The sequence below is a fragment of the Sporothrix schenckii genome, assembly GCF_000961545.1.
Source record: "Sporothrix schenckii 1099-18 chromosome Unknown Cont42, whole genome shotgun sequence".
Lineage (NCBI taxonomy): Eukaryota > Fungi > Ascomycota > Sordariomycetes > Ophiostomatales > Ophiostomataceae > Sporothrix > Sporothrix schenckii.
This window is the reverse complement of record NW_015971143.1, coordinates 525,917-544,073: the sequence shown is the minus strand read 5'-3', so window position 1 is coordinate 544,073 and position 18,157 is coordinate 525,917. Positions and strand designations below refer to the sequence as shown.

The window sequence follows — 18,157 nt, the reverse complement described above, 5'->3', positions numbered from 1 at the left end:
CGTGCTTTTGGTGGCAGCCAAACCGAAAATAACTGAAAATAACGCTCCACAGTGCGTCGCAATACACTGTGACCAAAAGGCGTGCTCTCATCCAATTGCCTGGAACGAACCATCGCCATCGTCGCTACACTGTCTCTGGCCCCATAATACTGATACGGGTTCCACTGCGATCTATGTTCGTTCGCCGCACAAAGTGGGCCTTTGATGCCTGCAAAAGTTCCTTCAAACGCCCCTGCCACCACTAAATCCACCACTAAATCCACCACTAAATCCACACTGAACAGCACCAAAGCCAGCAGTTGTGCCAGAGCCAACCACCAACTCCAGCACCAGCCGCAGTCACCTTTCCCAGCGCAATTACCAACCGTCAGCACTGCCTTCCCGTCCTGTTCTATCCCTCACCCTCACATCAACATCTGGCTCACCTCTTCCTCCTCATTATTCTCCTCCCAACCCCCAACGACAACGACCAACGTCGCACCGATTGTCTTGCATATCAACCCTGCGTTATTGACCGACTCGTTTTTGCTGCCTTCTTTTCGTCACAAGGCTGCGTTTCCGAGTTGTCGATTCATTCTCTCTGTCGGCAATCGCTTGGACGTCAACGCTCGCATCCTTGACCAGTTGTCTGTCTTGGCTTCGTCTCTCCAGGCTCGCATCCTGCAACGCCGTCGTCCCTTGCCCACATTGGACGATCGACGCACCCGACCGCTCGCTTCCCGATCGCCCTGCCGCCTTTGTCTTGACGCCGTCACCACCCGGTCCCCCTCTCCGACAGCAAAACTGGCGCGCACGACATGGCCCAGGCGCTATGAGAACGGCGCCGCTCCTACAATGCCGTCCCTCAACGCCAAGTCCGTCATTGGCGGCATCACCAACAACAGCAACAACAACAGCAATACCAACAACAATAGCAGCGGAAACGGCAACAGCCACTTCCCCCAAAAACTGAAGAACTTCTTCCGCATCAACAACTCCGCCGACGGCAACAGCAGCAGTGGTAGCCATACCAGCGAAAAAGCTGGTATTCTCTCGCTCCGCACCGACAATACCGTTAGTGGCGGCAACAGCAACGGAATTGGCAAGACCGGGTTCCGCCAGTCCAAGTTCTTTTCTGTCGGCCGCCTCCGGTCCCAGACCGTCGCCAGCGAAGGCAACATCCTCGAAGAGTCTCTGAGCCCGACGGCCCTCGCGAACCCCTACTTTGCCCACCAGGGCCAGCCCGGTATTCGCCATCACAATGAAGGCTCGCAGCCGCCGAGCCCACCAGACACCCCGAGCCTAAAGGTGCTAGCCGCCGACGGCGCTGGCAGCCCCGGTGCGGGCTCCGCTGCGGTTGCGGCCACGGCCGCAGCCAACGGCGAGCGCACCACGACCGCCTCCAAAGAAGAGCTGGCTCGCAAGCTGCGCCGCGTTGCCAGTGCCCCCAATGCTCAAGGCCTGTTTGCCAAGGGCGCGGCGGCCGCCAACGCTGTGGCCAACGGCGGCCCCATCCCCTCCTCGGGCCTCGGGAACAACGGCTTCATCGTGGGCGGCAGGGACAGCGACGAGCGCCCACACACGGCCGAGCTTGGCAAGGATCCCGTCCTCATGACAAAAAACGCGAGCGGCCTGAGCCTGGTCGATGCCAAGAAGCTGGCGGCCGCGTCGGGTGTCGTCGGCGTCAGTGCGCTGGCCAGCAGCCCGGCGCTGGTCGAGGACCTTGCCAATGGCACTGCGGGCGGCGTTCTTGTCGACAAGGACGAGCTGGGCGCGCTGCCGCCACCGGGCCGCTCGCCGCTCGCTTTTCGAAGAACATACAGCTCCAACTCGATCAAGGTCCGCGACGTCGAGGTCGGCCCGCAGAGTTTCGACAAGATCAAGCTCATTGGCAAAGGCGACGTCGGCAAGGTCTACCTTGTCCGCGAGAAGAAGAGCAGTCGCCTCTATGCAATGAAGGGTGCGTTGTCTCCCCCGTTACGGTGTCTGTCTTCACGTTCGGTCCCATACTGACTTTGGTGTAGTTCTGAGCAAAAAGGAAATGATCAAGCGCAACAAGATCAAGCGCGCCCTCGCCGAGCAAGAGATTCTGGCCACCAGCAACCACCCCTTCATTGTCACCCTCTACCACTCGTTCCAATCCGAAGACTACCTCTACTTGTGCATGGAATACTGCAGCGGCGGCGAGTTCTTCCGCGCACTGCAGACCCGCCCGGGCAAGTGCATTCCCGAGGACGATGCACGCTTCTACGCGGCCGAGGTCACAGCGGCCCTCGAGTACCTCCACCTGATGGGGTTCATCTACCGCGATCTGAAGCCAGAGAGTATGTCCCGCGTTGACCCTCGCTTTCTCTCCATCACTGCTTACCTGCACATGCTGACCATGAGCTCTAGACATTCTACTGCACCAGTCTGGCCACATTATGCTGTCTGATTTCGACCTCTCAAAACAGTCCGACATCGGCGGCAAGCCCACCATGATTATCGGCAAGAACGGCGCCAGCACGTCGTCTCTCCCGACAATCGATACCAAATCGTGCATCGCTAACTTCCGCACCAACTCGTTCGTCGGCACCGAGGAATACATTGCCCCCGAAGTGATCAAGGGCAGTGGCCATACCAGCGCGGTCGACTGGTGGACCCTGGGCATTCTGATCTACGAAATGCTCTACGGCACAACGCCCTTCAAGGGTAAGAACCGGAACGCGACGTTCGCCAACATCCTGCGGGAAGAAATCCCCTTCCCCGACCACGCAGGCGCTCCGCAGATTTCCAAGTAGGTTCAAACACGTCGTCGTCCCTGCGTCATAGTATTCACATGTTGAAGTCATACTAATCACATCCCTAGTCTCTGCAAGTCTTTGATTCGGAAGCTTCTGATCAAGGACGAGAACCGGCGCCTGGGCGCCCGTGCCGGTGCATCCGACATCAAGGTGCACCCCTTCTTCCGCACCACGCAGTGGGCCCTGATCCGTCACATGAAGCCCCCGATCGTCCCCAACCAAGGCAAGGCCATCGATACCCTCAACTTCCGTAACGTCAAGGAGAGCGAGAGCGTCGACATCAGCGGCTCGCGACCCATGAAACTCAAGGGCGTGCCCCTCGACAGTGGCCTTTCGACGCCGGGTAACGAGGTCGTTGATCCCTTTGAGGAATTCAACAGTGTCACACTACATCACGACGGTGACGACAACAGCTACGGAAGGTGACAGAAGTAAGAGAAGGAAGAGGAGGTTAGAGATGCAACGAGGAGGGCACGAGCAGAGTCGGAGACGTGTCCGTCCTGTTTCGTGAGGTTGAGTTCGTCGTTCCATTTGTCTTGGCATATACGGCATCACTCTCCGATTTGATGTGCTTGTGCTTGTTTTTCCGGCCCTGTACAGATTTTGTTGTTTTCCTGTCTTTTGTCATGCCCTTGCCTGCGCCATAAATCTGTGTTTTGTGTTCTGTTTTCTTCGCGCATGTTTACCGGACGCGCTGCATTTGACTGTTTTTGGGACGGCTGATGCGTTTGTATTTCTTTTCTTTCTTACAACTTTGCATTTTTCATTCTGCATCATTTCTCAAATGCCATTCCCCTCCTTCCGCAGGGGGTGTATTTTCAGCGTCTTCTCCTTCATATTTTTTTCATTGTTGCTTTAGGTGCGTGGATGCTGTGAAGGAGCTGTCTACTAGGAGCAGCCGAAATATGAGGAGAAAAGAAAAACTCTTTTGACTGCACATGGTTTTCGTCTTCAAGCTGTCCGCGTTGCGCCCATTTTTTCGCTTACAAGAATAGCCGTAGGAGGTAGCAGGGGAGGTGATACATGTCTCTATTTTGATACAGTAGTGTTTCCTCAAAAATTACATCAATTTTCAATGTTTTTGAGACCAGCTGTGTTGGATCTCGATTTTGAAGACGGGTAACAAGTGAGGTCCAATTTCTTTACAACGTGGTGCGTACAGAGCTGGTCATAACGGTCGCCCATCAAGGACAACGCCTTCCGTATGGAGTTCCCTTAGACTGCCTTCATGTACCGATCGTGGCTGCCAGTATATTCTAACGATGAAAGGAGCATTTTCGGGAAAGAACAGATGAATTTTGGGCAGTAACAAGGCATCAGCTCAATTGCACTTTCTGGTTGCGTAGCAGACATTACTTTCTACAACATCTGTGTGGGAAAGAGCGACCTGGCACTTGCTCTTCTAAATTGGTGGGAAAGTATTGTAAACCAAGCAGCCGTCTTATGGACGCACCGGTACGGCGGAAAAGAGTTGCTAATATTGACTGTCTAAAATGACGGTCTTATTTGATATACGCCTTGTATGCATTTTATGGATTTGTGCTCCTTGATCGACTCAACGTGCAGGGGTCATGGCTGTACCAATCACGGCAGCACAGCCAGCCTTCTGGGGCAGGGCGCGCCGTAGCTGCATGTGAGATTTCGCAGCTCTTTCCAAGTATTTTGAGAGATTCGGTCGCGCCTTCTCTATTTGATTCCGCGCGGCGGTCGTTCTTTCTTATATACTTTGTTGATAGCTTCAGGCGCCCCCTTTTTTCCCCTAGCCCTCGCCCGCCATCTCCTTGTCTCCTTTTTCTCTAGATACGAGGAGGAAGTTTTAGCTTCTCAACCTGAACGCCACATTCTGTTTACTTTGCCAGCTACTCTACTTGACGCATGCTGTTTCGTAGGTCCGAGGCAAGCTTTCTTCCTCTCGTGTTGACCTGTCTCTACAATCTAACATCATAATTGATAGTCTAGTTCAGCCTCGCCCTCACCATGTCGACCAAGGAGGCGGAAAGCCGCGTGGCAACACAGGCAGCTACTCCTGCGTCGATGCGCAATGGGTCGTCTGCGTCCACAGCCGTTCCTCCATCAAGTGACACCGGTCCAGCAGGACGGGAGCGCAGCCAGCAGCAGACCAGCAGCTCCTCCTACTCAGAGCCTCTACGCTATGGTGCAAATATGCCAGCATCATACGAGCCACTGTTTGACGGTGCGTACGACAGCGATCATGAAATGGACAGGGCTAAGGATGCTATCCCACCCGACACATGTCCCGCGGCATACATTCTCGAGTGGGGTCCGCAGCAGTCTTGCGTTCGCTCCCCTCTCGATATCGACGACGCTCTGCTCAGCAGCGTCTCTTCTTCGTCCGGCGGTGTAGCGGGCGAAAGCTCCTCGCGCGTGAACTTCCTCCGCCATGTGTGGCAGTGCGATCACACATTGCCGTTGTCACCATCCGTGGCAGGGCGCATGTTTGTCGGGCTACCGGCATCAGCTACGTGCAGGCTCTACGTCCTTCGTGACACTGGCGATGAGGAGACCAATCGTCTTCTCTGCGCTACCTTTGATGTGGATCCGGCATTCATGTCCGCTCACATTTCTGGACAACGGTTCCGCCCGAGAGATCGTCCGTGGCGTGGTGGGAAGGGACATAGTGCCACGTTTTCGGCATGCTCCTACGTGTACCCGCAGACGCTCACTCTCACCGTGAACAAGCCGCTTCCAACGGGTTCGCCTCGTGGCAGTGGGAGTAACAGTCAACTGGATGGACCAGGTGAAAAGCCTCAGACTCCTGCATCCCAGGCTCCTCTCGACAACGGCCTGCAGCGCCAGGAAAAGAACGAGGCGACTGCCCCTGTGGCGGAGTCGAAGGCTCCCAGTCAAGAGCCCAGGCACTCCTCACCTACCTACGATCCAAAGACAGAGATGATCAGCAACCCAGTCGTCATGTTCTGTCGCGCAAGCCTTTGGGCGAGTCCACGTGCCAATGTTCTCTTTCTCGACCGCAATCCTTCATCCACCTCTCTCGAAGATGCTCTGTTAGAGGCTCTGGATGACACGATGGGGCCTGATTCTGCCGCAGACCAGAGTGACAATGGAACACAGCTGGCAACAGCAGCCAGGACGCTTGAAATTTCGCTCTCTGGGCTTGTCTACGACCAATGGCTGGATTTTGTTGATACACTCAGTGTCAGCAACCGCGAAATCAACCCAGGAAGAATCAACAGAAAGCTTCTTTGGGGAATGTCGCAGTACCTGGAGCTGAATCTGACCATAGCTCGCACACACGAAAAGAAGGTACACATGGCAAAGCAGCATCACCTTCAGTCAGCACAAGAGACGGACAAGGCTTCGTTGGAAAATGCAGGTCCCTTCTACTATGATGGGCAGCAATTTGCAGGCTCGGACGACTGGAAGGAGCTTCTCTCCCGCCTAGAGCGAATTGTGGCATTGCTTCCGTTGCAGAGTCGGAACCCATCGGTTGCTGCCACAGGTGGTAACATGGCCCGATTCACCGCGTCAGACACGTCATATACCGTCAATCGCATCCCCCCTCACGACACCCAAGAAGTGGCCATTGATAGTGCCCCGGAGCTTGGTCTAGGCAGTAGCACATCCACTCCAAAAGGCCCTCTCCCTGGTGGCATCAATGACCCATCTCGACAGCCATTCAGTCGCACGCCGGAGGGACAAGAAGCTCTCAGCAGAATATCTTACATGGGTGGAATCTTGCTGCCGTTCTCTATCATCGCCGGCGTACTCTCCATGTCAGATCCGTTTGGTCCGGGCGACCGCCTATTCTGGGTCTTCTGGGTCATCACGCTTCCCATAACATGCTTTACGCTAACCATTATTTACGCCGATGACATTCGAAAGGCTTACATCTGGAAGCCCATGAGCCACAAGAGCCTCCAAGACGCCATCAACAAAGGCGAGGCCGTCACTGCCGACGCGGCGGCTCGTCTGGCGCACGCAGCTGAGAGAGTCATTGACAAGTTCTCTTCCGATGGAGACCCCGAGATTGAGACAGATCCCGTGGCATCGGCGGTTCGCCTCGTCGACGCTCGTGGCAGCAACGGACGCCGGGCTAGGGTCCGGGTCACGACCAAATCAGGTCCCGGTGGACCGACGTTCTACCGACTTGCCGATGTGTCCCAGCCCGAGAGCCCACCAGTGTCCCCAGTTTCGGCTCAAGGACCTCCACTCCCCGAACCTGCGACCGTGAGGATAGAGACGGCTAACGTCGAGCTCTCAGGCGCTATTCAACACGCTCGAGTACGGCGCCGCCTCGGCATTTTTGGCCCGTTGCAACAACTTTGGCCCCGAAAGAGCCAACCGAATGTGCCAGCATCAACTTCGTTACATAATGCTGGCTCAGCTCGGCTCGCAGACGATGTTGAGCCAGGTCTCCCGTCGGGCGACACGGTGGTTATCGACGTCGTCAGACCTAACGTGGACAGCGGCACTGCAGAGATGTTCAGCCGGCCTGTTTCTGGCCTCAATGTCGCCGCCCCTGGCTGTCCGACGATTCTCCTGGAGCAGCGCAACGACGAGTTACAGCCCAAGGCATGGCGTCTACAGCAGCTTGGCTGGGTGGGAGCTTTCAAGACCATAGTCGGCTACCAGCGACCGCGTGACGCCTAGAAGGAGTCCGTCGAGTTGGTACGGCTGCAAAGTCGGAAGACAATCTGATGGAATGATGGAACGATGGAGATGTTTCATTTATAGTCCACGTGGAACAAGAGCCCATATATCCTGGTGAGAGTTTATGTGTTGTCGGAGTGGAAACGGCGTACGGGATTATGGAGCAAGTGGGTGCGGCCTGAGGAAATCATGATTTACAGTGAGACCAGTCTGCTTGGGAAAGCGAGGCAGAGGTGGATGTGGAAATTAGAACGGGGACCGATGGCCGATGCGTAAAGTACTTTTAGTATGATTATAGCAGCTGCAGGTACAACATAGTTATGACCGTGTAGTGGCCGCCACACTAAAATCCTCTCTACGCGTAAACGCGTCCAGGCTCTATAGAAATCATTATCCCCGCATGAGCTCCATACATCAACCTCGTCCCTTCCAACTTACGCCCAGTGACGTCGCAACAGTTTCTTTGACGCCCTCGCTCTCACTACCTCCCTTTTCTTTTCATCGAATTCGAACCCAGCTATGGACGGCGACACGACCGAGATCCTCTCCGCGCCGCCAGCGCCAGCAGGCGCGCCGGGTCCCCCTTCCCACGAGGACCTGACGCCCAAAGAGCAGGCTGTGCTCGAAGAATACGAACGTCTAGCTGAGAACATGAAGAAGGTACCGTTGTCCACTCGGCTCTTTTGCCTCACGGTGTCGACTGGTTGGCCTATGTGCCGCTAACTGTACAGCTCGCTGCTCTCCTCGACGACCTGGCCGGCCGGCCGGCAACAGAAACGCTCGACGGGCTACGGGAACTGGAGCGCAAGACAAGTCTTGTGTTTACGCTGCTCAAGGCGAGTGTGTACAGCATCGTGCTGCAGCACCAGATTGACGGCGGTGAGCAGTAAGCATGGATAGAGGGAGGATGAGGTGGACAGCATGGTGGACAAAATGCAACGACGATACCCTCTCGCGCGTCGTTGGGGCGCAACACACGATGGAAGGAATGTCTCGAAAGGGCTTTCATGATTTGATTTTGCCTTTTATTTTTATGCTTTGGTAATATACAAGATATAATGGGGGTGTTTTGAACAAAAAATTACAAAACTACGCTGTTTTTTCCCCTCCCCTCCTCTCTCTGTCTCTCCCAATACTCTGTCCCCCCTAGTATACAGCACCACCAAAGTAGACCTTGCGCACGTCGACCAGCTTCTTGCCGCGGCCAATGGCAATCTGCTCGGGGTCGCGTTGCTTCATGAGGGCGGCGTAGGTAGCCTTGACGACGTTCATCGGGTTGCGCGACCGGGGGATCTTGGCGGCAAGGTCCTGGATACCGGCGGCACGGGCCATTTCAAAGATGTGATGGGGCACACGCAGACCGAAGCCTAGATGACGTTAGTTGGAAAGGACACAGACAAAGCAACAAGGCGATTGCTGGGGTTGGGATAAGGAGAGAGAGAGAGAGTAGTGCGATGCAGAGGGAATCAAAGAACGTACCTGGAGGACGAGTAAAGAGCCTGACCACGGTGCCAGAGACCTTTTCCTCGACATTGCCGTAAATGGTGCGCTTCTCGTAGCGCGGAATGGGCCGCATGTTGCGGATGGCGGCCTCCTTGGCCTTGGACCGCGCCGTCGTGAATTCGGTCGACTTGAAGGTGCCCAGGCCCAGACGGCCGTCGCCGTTGCCGGCAATGGCCAGGACGGAGAATTTGCGGACCTTGCCCAAACGCGTCTGCTGGCTCACCATGCGCACGGCCAGCTCCTTGGTCGCGAGCGAGAAAATCTCGCCGACCTGGAGGCCCGTGCGGTGGACCAGGTCGGTGTAGTTGCCCGCCTCGTCCAAGCCGTCGTCGTCCGGGTCCACGAGGGTGGCGTCGCGCGACTCCTCGGAGCTGATGCCGGGCACGTTGTACGGCAGGCCCAGCGCCATGCTCGAGTTGCCCGTCTCCTCGGGCCGGATGCGCGTCTTGCCGTCCCTGTGCACAAGCGTGGGGCGCTCGTGCAGGTACTTGAAGACATCCAAGTCCGAGGGTCCGTGCTTCTCGGCATACGCGATGCGCTCCTCGAGGGACATGCCCTCCCAGTTGATTTTCTTGTCGGCGACAAACGACATGGCCCACTCCTCCATATCGTCGATAAACGTATCGTCGTCCATGATCGTAAAGTCCGTGGCGACGTTCTGGGCGGCCGCCGGGTCGCGCGGGCGGCGGTCGACGACGGGCTGGACCTTGCTAAAGTCGTCGTAGTAGTTGATGCCGGCAACACGAGCGGCAGCCGTGCTGCGCACACGGCCCTGCAGCGCCAGATCGCGTGGGTCGACAGCAGCCTCAGCAGCCTCGAGCGCGGCCAGCTGGGCGGGTGTGTACTTTTCCTGGTAGACCGCCTTGTCCTCTGCAGAGACGTCTGGGAAGTGCTTCTTTGTGAATTCGCTGATCGATGCGTCGTCGACCAGGCCCAGCTCAGCGGCTGGTACGCTGTTGAAGCGGGGGCGGCGGCGGGCCGGCCGCGGCGCAGACGTGTGGAAGTGGCTCGCCTGGACGAAGTAGGGCACGGAGCGGGGGGAGGACGACGACGAGGCGGATAAGCAAGGCTCGGGGGCTGCTTGTTGTGATGGTGACGGCGTGTGTATTGACGGTGTTGTCGTCGCAGCCGAAAACGATCCTGTGCATCGCCGCGTCTCTGGGCCGCTCGCCAGACGGCGCAGCATGCCGCCGGCCGTTGTGCGTGCAAAGCTCATGACTCGTTAGGAGTGTGCGTGGATGGCAATTGGCGTCGTGGCAGGCGGGACTGTGCAGTCGTAATCATCGCCTGCGCGCGTGAGCCTTTTCGAAGCTGTCGCCGTCCTTTTTCGGAACCACAGCTAATTTTTTCGGGGCAGTCGCTGTCGCTCAATTTGGCAGACACGGAAAATCTGCTGTCCTCATTCTTATCTTATCTAATGCACGTGATAGATCATGTGCCCTGTATTGTTAGTGACACCCGTTGGGAGTACAAGAGTTTGTGTATTTTTAGCGTCCGTACCCACTGAGAACACTCATACTAAACACTGGCTGCGAAGCAACGGCAGTCGTACGAGTGATGCGACCTCGCAGACATGTTACAACAGAGAATCCAATTGAAATCGTCCAAATGAAAGAAACGGGTGCAAATACTTGCAATCCAGCACCAGGACTGGTCATAGTGATTGTGCATATTGGCTTACATAAATTTAGGTGCCCTCCATGGGCCAAGTCGCTCCTTCCCCTGGCGGAAGCTCTCCCCAAAACGGCCAAAATCAGTCGACTCTGCCGCACACCTGAAACACAGCCTTGTTCCAGGAGCATGAGCACCGCGTAAATCCGTGGCAGGAGCGAACGGTACTTGTATTCTGTGCCTCATTGTGCTTCTTCGTTTGTATATTTTCTTGTATGTTTTATGTCTTCGCATCTGCTTGTAGCAGGGCTGGCTTGAGGACCAGCAGCCATGGCTTTGCAAAGTCAACAATACTAGAAACTGCCAGCTCAACTCCAGGGACCTCGCACAAAGAGCCCGTCGCTTCGTCTCAGCTCCCTGGTCGCTCCCAAACTCGACGATAATGCCCTCCGTCCCTAGTGGAGCTTACGACAAGAGGCGTGGCCATCTAGGTCGACGTAACATCTTGGGTTTCGGACAAGGACAGCACGGTGGACCACTCTGGCGGGTTGTCTGTGTTGTCTGTGTGGTTCCCTCGGTCTCTTTCTAATTCTCAGTTTGTCCGTGTTGTCTTCTGTCTTCCCTTTTCTCTTTTTCTGTTCCCATTTTCTGACTGTGCCATTTCCTTCACCTCCCATTCCTCGCCTCTGCTGTTTTGTTTCTTTGTCATTTTGCATCGTGCGTGTCGACATTGTCGTCTTCTCGTCTTCGTCTACTCGGCTTGTTGTCTCTTTGGCACGACTAATCGACTGGTTCCTCTGCAGCGCAGACGTTTTGTTTCCTTTTTTTTTTCTCTTTTGTTCTTTGCTTCCCTTTTCTTCTCTTTCCCTTTCATTTCACCGTTCTCGAAGACCGCTTCCACGACCATTGTCGAATCCGTCAACATGGGCCAGTTTGACTGGTTTTCCAAAATCGGCGCCACCAAGGAGGCCGTCGCCACCCTCAACGACCAGCCCGTCCTCTTCTTCATCCTGCTCGCCGTCCTCGCTACCCTCGGTATAGAAATCACCCTGATGTGGTTCATCCACCACGCTACTCTCAAGCCCGATCAGAAAAAGAAGAAGGAGAAGGGCGGCAAGAAGCCACCTGCAAAGAAGTAGAGTTCTTTGCGGGCGGTGGGCGGTGGGCAGTGGGTGTCCCGACAGGTGGATGAGTGAGGGCTCGACCGGACCCATTGTGTGGAAATCAAGACACATGAAGCCCAAGAATGTCGCACAATCGGACAATCGAGCAAGCGAACGAGACACAGACGCAAATGTGGTGGACGCAACGTCTGGGCGATGCCGACAAATGCCGACTCAAAGAACCCTATGCTCGAACCATCCAGGGGCAATCATACTTCCTCAGCATCTCGACTACTAGCTTATTAAACGCATCAGCAACAAATAAAGACGTCTTCTTGCTCGACGACCTGTTGCCCTTGCCTGGTTGCGCTTATCTTTTGCCTGCCATCTCACGTCTACCCATTTGTCCGGGCGCCTTTTTATGTTTTGTTTTCGGTTTAGTTCCCTTTATCAAGAGCGAGCAAGCGACGAGCGGGCCTTCGGAAGCATCGATGACAGACAGCATATGGCACAATACATGCCTTGCTTCGAACGTCCACTTTCTTCTTTTTTTCTCATATACTGTACATACATCTGGACGAGGGAAGCTGAGATTTCTAGACGCAAGAGCGAGAGATGAAATTCGTTGTATTTCTTTTTTTTGGTCCCATTTTCTCACCCGATGGCTGGCAGGCTGCATCGAGCGGACAAAGATCCTTTATATTATCTTCCTTTTATTTACATATAAACATAAATACTTTTCACCTACTCTATTGTCTCTTCGTTCTGCGTCTTGTATCGCGCAGTGGCGTTTCAAATTGCTCCAAATTGGCTCAAAGGCAACCTTTAATGACGCCACTGTCATCTCGCCAGAGTCCCACACCTTCATCGAGATCCTCTTCAGCAATGTCCATAAACTCAATTTCGTCGTCGTCCATATAGCCCATATCGTGATGCATAGGCCAACTCTCGTTCTCAAAGTCCCCCAACCTGTCAAGCTGCCATGCCTGCATGTCCTGCCATAACGCGTGGCCGCTTTCCACCTCGTCGGAAAGAGTACCATTAAGGCCGTCTTCATATTCTTGATCTTCATCCAGTACCTCATTCTCCTCGTAGACTTGGCCGTCTGGCGACCAACCCTCGCTGATCTCGTCAAAAAGACTGTCTTCGTCGTCCATGTATTCGTTGGCCTGGTACATGTTTGGCTCGGACCAGGCTTCGATGTCTTGCCAGTCTAGCGCTTGTGCTTCGATTTCGACGTCGTCATCATTAGCTTCTGCATACACCTCCAACTCCAGTGGTTGCTCTTGAGAGCTACCGTCGGCAGCCGATGATTGGGTAAAGATGGCCTCCAAGTTGTCGTGACTCAAATCAACCACTTGATCCTCGTCCGGCTCAAAGTCTAGACGCTCAATAGTCGGAGAAGACTGCAATTTTGCTGGCGATAAATGACTTGGTCCAGGTGCTATTGGTAGGTACGAAGGGTGACCGGGTCTTTTTAATGCCCTGGATGCCCACGTCGTCGACACGTGCCGCGACAGATTGGTTTGTTCGTGTAAGTCTGGCCTTCGGTTCGGTGACTTCTTTGGTCGAAGTCGCAATTGCATCACAATCTTGAGCAAGATCTCTTCTAGCTTCCTCATGAGCGGTCCCTCTTCTGTGTTGGCTTGGACGAACTCGTCAACGTCGTCACTCTCGGCCAGCGCTTCGGCCTTTCTCCGCAAACTGGCAGACTGCGCATTGGTGAAGCTGGCCAAGCATCTGTGAATCAAAGGCACGTAGACTGCGCGTGACGACACGGCCTATTATTGTTATGTCAGGGATGAGGACGTTGAAATACGGCCTGGTGGTATTTCAGGTAGTCTTGTGAAACTCACCGTAAAGTAGTGGTTGCTCCATACAGCCGGTGCCACATCCAGCAGTGACGGAGCACCGTGTGGTGCGGAAATGGCATCCACGGGCCGGATACCTGGCACCGGTGGTGCCTTTCCTGCCGTGCCCACGAGCACATGAAGCGCCGTTGTAATGAGAGAGACAGACTGACGCCACGCGGCACTGCCAACCACCAGCACGTCCCGCGGATCAATGACCTGCTGCTGCCTTTGCCGCCGTGCGGCTTCACGCGGACGGGGTCGTGGGTTTTTGCGGGCGGGTGGTGGCTTCTCCTCGGATCTGAACGGCCGGTTTGCCCTTTTCGACTTTGGCTTTGGCTTGGATCTTCTTGCCGCTTGCGCCTTACTTGTAGCCCGCTTCGTCGCCACCGTCGCTCGCGGGAGCTTAAATCCTTCTGCAGAATATCGGAGACCCAGCTGGCACGTCACACGCAGTAGTCGGGCCAGTGGGATACCGCTACCGGCTTGGCTTGGTGCAAACAGTCCTCCGGGCGACGATGGATGGGTAACAGTCAAATAAAGGAGAGTTGGACCTTCACGAGACCCCGTCTCGGCGCTCCTGCTTCGAACACGCAGTCCCAGCCGGTCCTTCCACACGGGCCACTCCATAATGGTCTCGCGGAACAGCTCGCAAAGGCAGTCGTTGTCATCGTCTTCGCCGTCGCCCTGAGTGCCTCCATTGCTCATACGCTTCCCCTCCAGCATGGGGCGTACAGTCAGGTCGACACTGCGCCCGTCACTGCCAATCCACAGCCGACCAGCTCGAACAAGCTCGGCAACGCGAGCCGCAGTAACTACTTTGCTGCGGAAAACACCAGGGTTGTAAGACCCTGGAATGCCTCCCAATGTATCCCAAGCGAGCTCGGCCGTGGCGGTCAGAGTCAGTTTCCATTCAGCATCAAAGGTGACCCATTGGCGACGGGGGAAATGGACTGTCGTTGTTGTCGATGCTGGCGGCAGTGGTGGTGGTACTGGGGGTGCGGATATCGATGCCATCGCTGCCCCATCGGTAATGTCATTGAGCATGGCAGGTCTTGAGGGGAAAGGGGAAAAAGAAAAGAGAAAAACGAAAGAAAAAGGGGGTTGTGTGTTGGCAGACTTTTGCCTTCCTGAACTGAAAGGGAAGGAGCGGCGCATCGTCACACCTGCCGATATTGTTTGTGTACGGATTTCTAGCTTGAAAGACAAGATGCTTTATTGGGAAACAACTAGACATATGTCGTTCGCAGCTTCCAGATTGACAAAGTACCGTCAGGCTGACAGTGGACTAAGGCATTCATTATAGACCAAAAACTGAAGCATGTAATCTGGCCTTAAAATGTCGTTCAAGTTTATATTTTCCAGTAATATTGTATTTTCATTGATGTAAAGAAAGAATATGCGCCTTGCAATGGTATGAGTCGGTGAAAATAATAACAAATAACAAAACCACAAGCGGATCGACCTGCTGTTTCCTTGTAAGCGCGTCATATTCTAAATCAACAAAACTGAAAATGTCATCCATGAAAACGGATATGGCCCTGTAGCGTGACCTCCCATTCTCCTGTATCGTAAAAACCCCCAGCAGTGAGCATTCTCCTGAGCGTAACCGGGTATAGAATGAAGGCGGCAGGCGAGAAATATTCCAAAAGATGAAAACAAATTTATGTGCAATAGTCATCAGCATGATATAGACAATAGAATGAGAGACGTTAGATGCAATACGATTGTGTAGACAAGGTGATTGCGACGAGACTATCGTCAGCCCTGTGAAGGAGGGCTTCATTTCGGCAGCCAGGGGAACTTCTTCTTGAGGTCCGCAGCACCGCCAGTGGGCTCGACCTGCACACTGCGTTGGTAGATGTCCTCTTCGTCCATGGGCATGCGACAGTCGAGAATCATCTCGCGTGACGGTTGGTGCTTCTTGAGGTTCGGGTAGGGTGTGCCTTGGCTCTTCATGAGAGGCAGCAGGACCTCGCCTAGCACCTCAAACTTCTTCCAGTTAACGCGATCACCCTGCGGGCCAACAAACGTACGGCTTCCTTCTTCGGCACTGACAAGGTCGCGACGATGCAGTGGCATAAAGGGGATGCGTGGCAGTGGCGAGTTCTCCCATGCCAATCGATAGGCAAAGTGGCTCTTTTGTGTGCTCATGAGCAGGACGAGGCGTGCAAAGCTCTTTTGGATATCTGGGTCGACAAGGGCGCGCGTCTGGGCGAGCCGATGGATAGCCGTGCTGTTAATTCCGGCCAGCATGGCGGCAAGGCCGTTGTAGTTGCGCAGCTGGCGCAGACGGAGGGCGATGGCCATAAATTTTTGCAGGCACGGTGCGCGATGTTTTGCCTTGTCGCGGATAAGGATCATGTTAGCTACCCACTTGGCGATATGGTTAAAGTGCGAAATCATGCGGTCCATGTTCCGGAGAGAGCGACACCGTTCCTTCTCCTGTGCGGATAGAGAGACGTGGCGCACGAGGTCACGAATACGGATACTGCTAAACATAATCCAGTCGATGCGAGTAATCTCGTCGGCCACCTCGTTGGCGTCCATATCCATGAAGATGTGGTAGCGGAATTTGTTGAGAGGCAGTGTTGCCATGGGCACCATGGTAGCGGCCTCGCGTTCGTAGTCCTCATACGAGTGGTATTGGAAGTGTGCCAGCCCCCGTCCAGAGCCGAGGGTGGCAGCTAACGTGCCACTACTTCCGCTGGCACTGGCGCCAGCGCCGCCACTACCAGCTTCGCTGGACGGCTGGTCGGAGGACTGCGAGTTTTGGAGCGTGAGAGATCGTAGGCTGTCGGCAGGAGGCTGCTCCTCGCTTGGAGTCGCACCGGCAGCTGTGGGCTCGTCCTGAGGCGCGTCGTCGCACTTGGCCCACCATGTATCGTCGTCTTCGGCCACATCGTTGTCGAGGTGCTTCTTGATTTGCTGCGCAGACAGAGTGAAAATGGGCTCCTCGGCAAGGCGGTAGATGAGAACCTCGAGTTGCTTGCGCGACGCCGGACGCGCAAAGTCGCCCGGGTAGAGCGACACCCAGCGGTTGAGGACCTCGATGTAACGAAACTGGGTGGCGGTGCGCTCGAGAAAATGGGAAGCCTTGTCCTCCCACGTTTTAGTCAGGGCCGAGATAATAGCTGAAAGTAGTTCGTGTGGTGCGGCGAATTTGCGGTAGAGGCAGAGGAAGACGTCAGAAAAATTAGCGTCGGCGCGGTTCATGGGAGCCGCAAGAAGGCGCTCGACCAGGTCGTTGAAGGGAATGCCAGCTGCCTTGGCGGGTATGTCGAACATGTTGTCGTCATTGCGCTGGAGGATGGGCACGTCCTCGGAGAAGCGGCGCAGGGATTCGGCATCGGACTCTTCAATGTCAAGGAACGAGTCCTGCCCGGCATCGAGCCGGACGCCGGTCGACCGTAGCATGCCTTGTACCGACTGGGTTGATCTCTCATCGGTCATTTCCGCTCCGAAACTGGAGGTATTGATTTGCTGCTGTGCGTTGGGGGAATCGACGCGTGGGGATCGAGAGTTTTGTGAGCGGTAGTAGCCGTCCCGGTCTCCAGAGGTGCTCGTCGTCACGCCTCGAAGCAGGGACAGATCAGAGCTCGCTCGACTGTGTTTGCCACTGCCTTGTTCGCTACTTTGGGGCCGACCGTTGATGCGGTCGGGTGGGGCGTCCAAGTGGGCAGCGGACGAGGCGGCACGTCGCCGCGTGGTGGTGGTTGACGCCGTCGTGCCAGTCGAATTTGTATTCGCGGTTGTTGTGCCGGGAGCACTCGTATTTGTCGTGGTGGTAGATGATGACGAGTATGTATTGTGGTGTTGGTGGCGATTGTGGTTGTGGTGGCTGTTTGACTTGTCTCCTATCGAACGGAAAGCGATTGTGTTAGAAGGGCACGACCCTGTCGCATTGAATGAACCGAGTAAGACGCTAAGAATAAAGAAAAGCATAAGAAAAAGAAGGGAGACAAAGGGAATACCAGAAAATGAGGGGACAGAAGATCCCAGTGAGAAACAAACGCCAGGTGGATGGGGGGATATAAGGCTGATGCAATATAGGGACTGTCTGCAGTTCGTAAGAATGAGGTGGTAGTGGGTAGTATGCTTTGCACACCTCGCTCTGTCCGACTATGTCACTCTCTCTTTCGTCACACCAGCCCAGTCAGTGTTTCAAACCTGGAAATCTTGGAGAAACATGGTGGGAAAAGGGAGCGGGGCTGGCGAGTGTCATTAAAAAGACATCGGTACAGGGCGTTCAAGCGTTGCTACGTTGAAAGGCAGCACCCAATTGGCTCCAAAAAAGAGATTGGCAGGGGCATGAAAACCAAAGGCAAGCTCCAAGAATATCGAAGTCATACCGTGAAAAAGACAGAAAAGTGGTTGCGCCCAGTGGAGGCTTCAAACAAAGGCCACTCGGCAGGAAAGGGAAGAAAAGGAAAGGGTTAGACATAAGATGTCTAGTAGAATGAAGGATTTTCTGCACGCGCGGTACGAGAGTAAGGTAGGGGTGTGTTTGTGTTTGTGAGCCCGCGTCTGGACAGCAGTGGCTTGAGACCGCGAGGCAAAACGGACACTGCTGCGTGTAAGAGTGACGGGAGCGGGGCCGGGAGAGACGTCGAAAACGAAATGAAAAGAGGAATGCGAAGAAAAACGATGGAACGAAACTTGCAGGATAGTTCGGAATCGAACAGATAAGCAAATCACG

The 18,157-nt window shown here is 54.9% G+C and overlaps 7 protein-coding genes across 7 annotated transcripts; 4 read left to right on the top strand and 3 right to left on the bottom strand.

Moving 5' to 3' along the window:
- Positions 1–834: 834 nt before the first annotated feature.
- SPSK_01497 (protein-serine/threonineeeee kinase) lies at positions 835–3,188 on the top strand (the record flags this gene model as incomplete). Its single annotated transcript, XM_016728408.1, has 4 exons — positions 835–1,939; positions 2,004–2,303; positions 2,374–2,755; positions 2,828–3,188. 4 exons carry the CDS (start codon positions 835–837, stop codon positions 3,186–3,188), a joined length of 2,148 nt encoding a protein of 715 aa, XP_016589699.1.
- Positions 3,189–4,739: 1,551 nt separating this feature from the next.
- On the top strand, positions 4,740–7,391 carry SPSK_01461 (uncharacterized protein; the record flags this gene model as incomplete). Its single annotated transcript, XM_016728373.1, has 1 exon — positions 4,740–7,391. One exon carries the CDS (start codon positions 4,740–4,742, stop codon positions 7,389–7,391), a length of 2,652 nt encoding a protein of 883 aa, XP_016589698.1.
- Positions 7,392–7,910: 519 nt separating this feature from the next.
- Positions 7,911–8,281, top strand: SPSK_02046 (DASH complex subunit DAD3; the record flags this gene model as incomplete). Its single annotated transcript, XM_016728942.1, has 2 exons — positions 7,911–8,051; positions 8,123–8,281. The coding sequence occupies 2 exons, from the start codon at positions 7,911–7,913 to the stop codon at positions 8,279–8,281; spliced, it is 300 nt and encodes a 99-aa protein (XP_016589697.1).
- A 256-nt stretch (positions 8,282–8,537) lies between these two features.
- SPSK_01674 (small subunit ribosomal protein S5) lies at positions 8,538–10,110 on the bottom strand (the record flags this gene model as incomplete). Its single annotated transcript, XM_016728581.1, has 2 exons — positions 8,538–8,758; positions 8,871–10,110. 2 exons carry the CDS (start codon positions 10,108–10,110, stop codon positions 8,538–8,540), a joined length of 1,461 nt encoding a protein of 486 aa, XP_016589696.1.
- Positions 10,111–11,428: 1,318 nt separating this feature from the next.
- On the top strand, positions 11,429–11,644 carry SPSK_02104 (uncharacterized protein; the record flags this gene model as incomplete). The annotated part of the gene is made up of 1 exon (XM_016728997.1): positions 11,429–11,644. One exon carries the CDS (start codon positions 11,429–11,431, stop codon positions 11,642–11,644), a length of 216 nt encoding a protein of 71 aa, XP_016589695.1.
- Positions 11,645–12,420: 776 nt separating this feature from the next.
- SPSK_01540 (uncharacterized protein) lies at positions 12,421–14,505 on the bottom strand (the record flags this gene model as incomplete). Its single annotated transcript, XM_016728449.1, has 2 exons — positions 12,421–13,389; positions 13,465–14,505. 2 exons carry the CDS (start codon positions 14,503–14,505, stop codon positions 12,421–12,423), a joined length of 2,010 nt encoding a protein of 669 aa, XP_016589694.1.
- Positions 14,506–15,240: 735 nt separating this feature from the next.
- SPSK_01524 (Ras guanyl-nucleotide exchange factor RasGEF) lies at positions 15,241–17,403 on the bottom strand (the record flags this gene model as incomplete). The annotated part of the gene is made up of 1 exon (XM_016728435.1): positions 15,241–17,403. The coding sequence occupies one exon, from the start codon at positions 17,401–17,403 to the stop codon at positions 15,241–15,243; it is 2,163 nt and encodes a 720-aa protein (XP_016589693.1).
- Between the last annotated feature and the right edge of the window lie 754 nt (positions 17,404–18,157).